Here is an 8,741-nt window from a genome sequence, read left to right on the forward strand (position 1 = left end):
TAAATAAATAAATAAATTAAACTAGTAATGCTAATCAAAGTGTTACTCAAACATGCGTCATTCATCATTGCTACAAAACAACCGTTTATTTTTATTATGTATTATGTATTATATATTATTTATTTATTTTATATAATAATAATAATAATGAACAATAATAATAACAGACCAATCTGAGACATCTTATAGGTCCGGTATTTGTTAATTTTTCCCAAATTGGAAGTTAGTATTATATATATTTATTATTTTGACTGTATGCCACATCAAAATCTGAATCTCTTTTCATGGCAAAAACAAGGTAAACATGTTAAACAAAGTAGATATATAAAACAATATAAAAAAAAAATGGTAGGTAACATCTGGCATATACTAACCACCACGGCTGTTGGCCAAAAAAAGGTTGATATCCCACACTGGTCAAACCTCAGCACCAGCACCGTCTGACACATTTCACTGGGGCACAAATATAGGTCAACAACAAACAACTTGCATACTCTGCATATCATTACAGGGGGGTGGGGAAATTGTTAAAGTGGTCCTAAAAACTGCCTGGGATTTCAGCTTTTTTGGAGGAGTCTCATTAGCATCAGGGTCTGGGTAATAAGTTCTCTGGAGCACACTCTTCAAAACTACACAGTCAGAAGCACTGCCTCGTGAAGTGATAGTGAGATCCAGCAAAAAGCTGCTCCTCCCCTTTCACACACACAGCCAGAGCAAACAGACACAAAGGGGAACCAATTAGTGGCAGGACTGACCGGGAGCAGCCAAGCTTATAGTCGGTCTAAGAGACTTAATGTAATAGAAGAACACGGATATCATTAGAAATGATCCATACCGCATGAAACAGAGAGACAAGCAGACTCCTGTCCTGTTCAAAAGTTGTTAAGTGATGTTTAATGTACTTTAAATATTGTAAAGCACCTGGCATCTAGTTTTAAGTGAGAGAGGAACTTAAAGGCACAATATGTAAGATTTTTTTATTAAAATATCCAAAAACCACTAGAACACTGTTATATATTTTGCTGACTTGTGTACTTACATTATCCCAAATGTTTCGAAGAATGTTTAAGTCCAGAGGAATAAGCAATTTTAACTAGTGACACAGACCGTTTCCATAGTGTGATTGTGTCGCCTGCTAATGACCTCCTAACTCCTCGATTTCCGGTTTTGTTTTCTAGAAAACATGGAAACACCAAAGACGCTTGTCAAATGGAACAGCTTCTTAAATAACTGAATGTGCACTCTTAACTTCAGCCAATCAAGTATTATATTATGATATTATGATAATTAAGCACTATTTAATGATAGAACTAGTGAATAGAACTAAAACTTGGTAACCATGAATGAACGCATATTTGTCATTTTAACTGAACTCAGGACTGGTGGTGGTGTTTAAGATATTGTTGGTCATAAGTAATAGTAATTATTATTAAAATATATTAATACTACTACTATCTGCTGGGTTCATGAATATTAATCACGTTGTCAGTGTACAGATCGCTTGACGGAGAGCGAAAGTCTCAAGCGCTCAGTCAGCGTGTTTATCGAGTGAAAATCTGTGTTGAACGCCTCTCACACACATACTGGCGTGTAAAATCTAAGAATTTATTAGCCAATGGCTAATGTTAGACATTATTTAGTCGCCCAGGTTAAGATTTAGTCGCATATGCGAGTGATTTACTCGCAATGTAGAGGGTTGCTATGCCTTTGTCTCTTTCTTTATTTTGAATGCGCGCCCACTAGCGGCGAAAAATTACATATTGTGCCTTTAAGCGTTTGGGGTGGGGTCTGTTTCTTGAACCAATGAAAAATGTGGGGCAGTGTTATTTTAGTATTTTTTATATTATAGTATATGAATCAGTGCTTCAACTTAAACATATTTCAGTTAGCTGTGAAGGAAACATTTCTAGTTTTAATATAATTTTTTTGTAGTTTTAGTTAACAATAATAACCACGGTGTGGGGGAATTTGGGAAACACATCTGAAATTTTTGTTCAGTGGCACTACTGGAGTAAAAACGACACACTTCACCTTCGGGTTACGGCAGCTCATAGTGTTAATCCATGAAAAGCAATGCCAGCCAAGTCCCCCTGCTTCAAATTTAGCCAACAGACCACTGCTCCTCCTACTCTGAGGAGGACCACCCATAGCAGTTCCCATCAGAATAAAGAAACCTCCTAATTTAAGAGCGTCCATGGGCTGGAGCCTCATGCGCCCCATGAAGAGAGCCTGTGTGTTTAACCTTACAGCCAGAGTTGCACGTAAGCACCGTCTGATGCTGGGTTATTTAATGCTTCAGTGCTGAGGGGTATGCTTAACCATTTTGATGAGGCATTAAAGCTAAGCACTGAATATTGGTGAGGAGGGTAAAGGAATTAATGGCTGAATTGAGAACAGTGAATGGTGTTCTTGGTTCCTGATTTGGAGGTTTTGTTTAGTGGGGGAGGGAAGGGGGTATTTTTGTTATGCAGAACAGGAAACTTAAAATGTGCCGGTGGGCTTCACTGATTGGTGGTCCACTTGTTTTATTTCAGACTCTTTTTTTTTTGTACGCAGGGTCATAGATTCCTTCAACAAGCTTCAATCCATTCATTGCTTAATGTCAATAGTGGGATTGGCAACTCATGATAGTCATATAGTTTTCATGGTGAGACCATAATATTCAAATGTTTTGTCTTCAATACTATTCAAATAATTTTGAATATGTAAAATGCCATTTCACACGTGAATGAAAAATTCAATGACAGCATAAACACAAAATACTCATCACAATTATTTGAAGTTCAATTAAACATTCAAATTACAAAGATTACCAATAAATAAAAGGACAGATCATGCATAGTTAAATAGTTAAAACAAGTAACTGTCAATTAAAACCTGTCCAGACTTAAACATGAAATCAATATTCATGAATATGCAAATTAACAGGATTTTACAAATGCAATTATTTTGAGAATCCCTAAGTGAAAAAAATAACACTGCTTCCTACCTTCTCTATTACAAAAGCAGTTTACTTCAGCAATAACTGGAGTAAGCTAGTCAGCTTTGCAGTCACCGAGTCAATTATGTAATCAGAACAACCGAAAGATGCTGTCATCCCTCAGGAGCCAATGACAAGTACATCTTCAACATTCAATTCGAAGTCTCCTCAGTACGTTTATGCATTATGCAATCAATTTTACTGATCGTGGGCATCCTATAGACTGTTACGTGAGCACTAACACATAAAATATTTTTCTTAAATACAAAAGAGACGATTTCCCACAACCCACACAAAAAGCAGACTCATTCCTATCTGCGTGGTGATTTATTGCCCACACACACAGCAGTCAATGGGAATCCAAGAAGCTGCATTCTCATGAAACCCAGTTCAAAAGAACATCTCTTGACCACCAGTGATGAAATGTTACACATAATATTACTCCGCTTATATTTCCAGAGTAAAAGGACCACCACAAACTCTAATGCAAAGCCTAAAGGGGCGGTCACACTAGATTTTGAGCATGTGACATTTCTGCAGACAGCTGGACACTGCAGCGGCCGTGATATGATGTCACACACTTTTTTTGGAAGTAAATGAAACAAAAAGTATAGTGTGACCGCACGTTAATTCAAACTGAGTTGTAATACCCTGTAAAATGAAATCAATTGCTGACTGGATGTCTTTAACAGCCAAATTATAGAGTAAAAATGTAATTGTCGCGGCATCTCAGCATAGCAGACTAACCCAATTTATCATGATCAGCCTGTCAAGTAGGATTCCCAGAAGAGAAATCTACACAGTGGACCTTCACAGCCATCTGAACCCCATTAATCAATAAATGCCATTAAAGATCATTACAACTAGGAATGCAAGAACATCTGCCTAGAGTGACAACCAGTGATATTTCAGGCTCCAGGAGAGTTTGGGACACCCAATAATGATTTGAGACCACACAAGCAACAACTCCACCCTTTCTTACAGGGTGACCAGTACTGTGGAGGTACCAAGGTACAAGAATGACATTTAAGATATATACCATAGATGGTACCTGAATGGCAGCTTAAGCTACTTCAAAGAATACCATAGTATTACCATGCTGTGATAACCTGGGGTAATACCATGGTTCTTTTAGGTACTTTTTTAATAGTACAGCTCACCCTGAGAGACATATGCACCACCTTATATCTTAAAGCTGACTTATGCATGCTGATTGAATAACATTAGATGGTGTATTCAATGCTTCACTCTTCAAAAATGGAATATAACATAAACAATTCTTTATTGTGGTAAAAAGTCAAGTTTATTAAAATGTTCTTTTAAGAACTGTGACTGAAAGGTTCTTTGTGGGTCCCAAAATGGTTCCTCTATGGCATCACTGCAAAAAAATAAACCTTTCTGAAATTTTTTTTTGTATATATATATAAGTTAATCACAATAAAATAGCTGTATAAGAAATGTATAGAGAAAACTCAGGTTAATTGGGAGACTTCTGCCATTCAGAAAAAATGCCCCAATTAACCTGAAATAGCCCCTATGTATATAATTCATCCAAAATAACTAAATAAAATAACTAAAATAAAATAAAGATTTCATCTCACGCCCAAAATCTGGTGTGAAACCCATCACCTACCTCCCGAGCTCGTCTCCAATCTCGTAGTAATCCTCCACATTCTCCTGGTTGAACACGGTCATGGTGCTCCTGGGCGCTTCCAGCTCTCCGGGATTCCCAAATCAGCAGCCCATCTCTGTCAACCTAATGACAGTTTGCGGCGAACCCCTCTCATACTCGCTCTGCGGAGAGAGAGAGAGGCGCGTGTCGTGCGTAAAAACGCTGTCTTCACGACTCATATAAAAACCTCCTCTGAGACCCTGACCACACTCACCGCATGTCAGCTAGTGTTTGTGTACGCTCAGACTGCTTTAACCGGGCGGGTAGAAACTAGTCAAGCCCACACGGGAGAAGGTAGCACTGGTTTTGTTAAGGCGTCTACGGCGCTCGGCGTTGCCAAGTGAACAGCGCTGCTCGACTTGTGTGTGTGTGTGTCTGCTCTTGATCATACGTAACCCCTGTGTTCACTCACCACGGCAAGATTACCGAATCACACTGGGAAGTTGGCTGTTAACACCTCACGTAAAGTGCCAATGTTTCATTAAACCTACGCCCTCCCATGTATCTTTCATATCGTTAGAGAAACCTGGCGTAGCTATTCCTTCATTACTCACACGGTCTAACAGAGTATAGCATGCTCTCACCGGTAACATGATTATTACTTTGATAAAAGCGAATAAAAGTAGCTTACCTTTATATTTCCATCGTTGTCAATGTTCAGGCAGCAGGTACGATCCAGTGTGAAGTGATAAAACAGCATACCCTTCACGCGAGAGATGGAAGTGTTGTGTTGCAGGAAATGGGAGGATTGTAACAATGTAGATGGAGCGGGGCTCTCGGTAATGAGACCGCTAGCAGTCCACCTGAGGGGGGCGCTGTGGAGAAACGCTCATTATAAGCAAAAATATAGTCTAGAGATTTTGATCAATATTATACAGATGTGTTAAAATGTAACGAAGACCATAATCTATCTATCTATCTATCTATCTATCTATCTGTCTGTCTGTCTGTCTGTCTGTCTGTCTATCTATCTATCTATCTATACTCATGCATTTATTTTACACTATAACAATTTTGTATTGATGAAACTAGAGGAAAAAAGAGAACAGTGAATTATTGAAATATTTTCATGGACTGCATCAGTTGTTTAATTAGATCTTAGCAGTGATCGCTTTATCATCTATCTATCTATCTATCTATCTATCTATCTATCTATCTATCTGTCTGTCTGTCTGTCTGTCTGTCCATTAATCGGCCTATCTGTCCATCCATCGATCTGTCTGTCTGTCTGTCCATCCATTGATCTGTCTGTCTGTAAATCTTTTTCCGCATAAACACTTAAATAAAAACACATAAACAATGCTATAGTGTCTCATGAAAGGTTTCTAAAAATATAATTAATAAATTGATTAGAAGTAAATACCTGTAATATTTTATATTCTATTTTCTAATATTTTATTTTAAAGCACTTTTTGTATAACGTCTGACTATTTGCAGATTGACTATGATACACTAGCACTATCTACTGGTACACTGGTATACTGTAGGTCTACAATACGGGTGCTGGCAAAGGCTGTAAAAGTAAAACCACTTGAGTAAAACTGTTTGGTACACTATCTATTTTTTACATTTACTATACAAAGTTTTTGGTAACACAGTTTCTAGACAGTGACACATAAATGTGGTATTTGAAGGAAGACCTAGTGACCACATACATCCAACTATAAACACGCTCTAATAATATTTGAGATTTTATTGCATACACTGTTCTTAGACTTTTTTTTTTTCCAGTTTATCAGACACTTTTGAGCTTGGTTTAGTATAATGGCTTGTTTTCTTCACACACAAAAACTCACAGTGTGCTGAAATAAACATGCCTCACAGCTCATTGTTGACAGCAGGTTGTTAGTGTCAGTCTTTTATATGTTTTGACTCATGTCTGCCTTCATGAAGTGTTGACTAGTAAAGTGGTTATTATCATCCCCGCATTAATGACATATTTTGTACAGACTGCCTTATCATAGAAAGTGTCAGACTTGCACTGTCATGGTAATTTGCTGTTTATGTTTTGCTCTTTATAGTCTCATCTAACTTACAGAACGGTGAATAAAGATTATAGCAACGTTGTGAGCTTCTGCAAAATGATATGTGGCAACCTTATGATTTTAATCTAATATCTCACATATTTGTTTTCTATAGTGAATACATTTAGGCAGTCCTGTCAAAGATTTGAAATAACTCCTCTGTGCTTTTAGTGCGCCATCTTGTGTCTAAAATGGTAGACGCAGGGCATTAGGCCATTTTGGTCATGCGTTAAACAGTTAAATGAAACAAGCAAATTAAAACTCTTTTAAATTTTATGCACCATCATTTGATATAAACATGAACTACATCAGAGAAGACTGTCAGGCTCTGGTGATGGGCTTTGGCTTATGATGAGACAAAACATTCAGTCAGTCCACATTACCACCACAGTCCCTCCATTCCGTTCGTAGGACTATTGTACTACTGAGGGACTTTCTTTTTTCCACTGTTGTTTTTCAGGCTCTCCTCAAACAGTCATGCTGGGAGTCCCTCATGTCCTCAGGGTGAGTTGTGTGTGTGTGTGTGTGTTTCTACTTTAATTAACCTGAAGTGACAGTTTCTCTCTCACACCTGCTCTTTTCCCTTGTGTTAATATATTTATCATAGGCCTGGCCTTTAAACTTGACAGTTTTTTTATTGCCCAAAGTTATTTATGTTAACCCAGTTTACATGATGACAAATCTTAATCAAATTACTGTCAATTTATTAAGTTTGAAAGTGACGTGATGTGTATTTTTTTATTAAGTTTGAAAGTGACGTGATGTGTAGCCAAGTATGGTGACCCATACTCGGAATTTGTGCTCTGCATTTAACCCATCCAAGAGTTGGGGGTTCGATGCCTTGTTCAAGGGTCTCACCACAACCTTTGGGTTACAAGTCCGAATCTTTAACCATTAGGCCATGACATGAAATGGCCGTACTGAGATAATTATTGAGAACTGATTCACAAGTGGTTTTGAATGACTTTTGTTTGTGTAATTTACATGTTCAGACGCAGATTATGTGCAAATATATAATAAATTATTATAAATTTATTTATTTAGTTTGTTAGTCTTGACCCCTACAGCAGTGCATGTCATTACACTACATGAGGTATGTTATCACAATGGAAATTCCCATTTACTAACAATTTCAGAAATTTTTTTTTATCTTCATTTCAGTAAAATTTAACATTAATACAATTATAAAAATGGTATAAAAAAAAAAGTAACAGAAAAAAAAATCCTGGCCTTCTGACTCAAAATCTTACTAATAGTTACTAAAATATAGCCCTTGTGACAACTTTATATTGAGTCAGTGTCAGAACAACATGGCCAAATGTGATTAGAGGGTGAAAGAATGAACTAAATAATACTCAAAAACTAAAATGCTTCACTGTCCTCTGTACGGTGCCCGTAAATCACTGGTGTTTTCACAGCTGTTCACACACATTGAGGCTTTCATGCAGGCAAACACAGGGAGACATGCACATGACCATGAGGAAACACCCACAAGCGTCTGTACCTGCACATTTTATGTCCCTTAAGTTTATGTCTTTAATCTATGCCTCAGAGTTACACAAACAGTCGTCCTGACAGCCAAATGATTTCAGTCAGGATTTAATTTACACACCCATTCAGCTGTCTTACTTGTAAAATCTCAGTTACAGTATATGTCAGAGACAGAGTCTTTGTTTTCTTGCCACCGTGTTGAAGCCACAGGCGTTTCTGAGTTTTTTTTTGACTATTCACTCATAATTTCAACATCTTCACCTCGCACAGAGACAGGAAGTCTCTTTAAAGGGCCCCACAATAATAAAAAATGGTAATAATTAGGGATGCACCGATACCACTTTTTCCAGTACTCGCCCGATACCGATACTTCTATTTTTGGATTGCATTTGTACATTTTTTAAATATTGGGTTCAGAAACCAAAAGGGTATGTATAATGTTAGTTGGTTAACTTTATTTATCAAATAGATACAGTCAAACCAAAATTTATTCAGACACCTTCAACATTTCTCACATTATCACAGTTTATTCGCTATAGTTTAGAAAATGGTAATAAAACATGACAAGAACTCA

At 37.2% G+C, this 8,741-nt stretch overlaps 1 protein-coding gene across 1 annotated transcript in view; it reads right to left on the reverse strand.

Moving 5' to 3' along the window:
• Positions 1-5,392, reverse strand: part of dapk1 (death-associated protein kinase 1) — a 66,945-nt gene extending 61,553 nt beyond the window's left edge. The window contains exons 1-2 of the mRNA XM_016537311.1: positions 5,284-5,392; positions 4,614-4,774 (exon numbers count right to left, since the gene is read on the reverse strand). Coding sequence (XP_016392797.1) covers positions 4,614-4,675 — 62 coding nt within the window. The 5' untranslated portion in view covers positions 4,676-4,774; positions 5,284-5,392. The remainder of the gene's footprint in view (positions 1-4,613; positions 4,775-5,283) is intronic.
• Positions 5,393-8,741: the final 3,349 nt, after the last annotated feature.

This window comes from Sinocyclocheilus rhinocerous, unplaced genomic scaffold, assembly GCF_001515625.1.
Source record: "Sinocyclocheilus rhinocerous isolate Xijiao unplaced genomic scaffold, SAMN03320098_v1.1 scaffold968, whole genome shotgun sequence".
NCBI classification, from domain to species: domain Eukaryota; kingdom Metazoa; phylum Chordata; class Actinopteri; order Cypriniformes; family Cyprinidae; genus Sinocyclocheilus; species Sinocyclocheilus rhinocerous.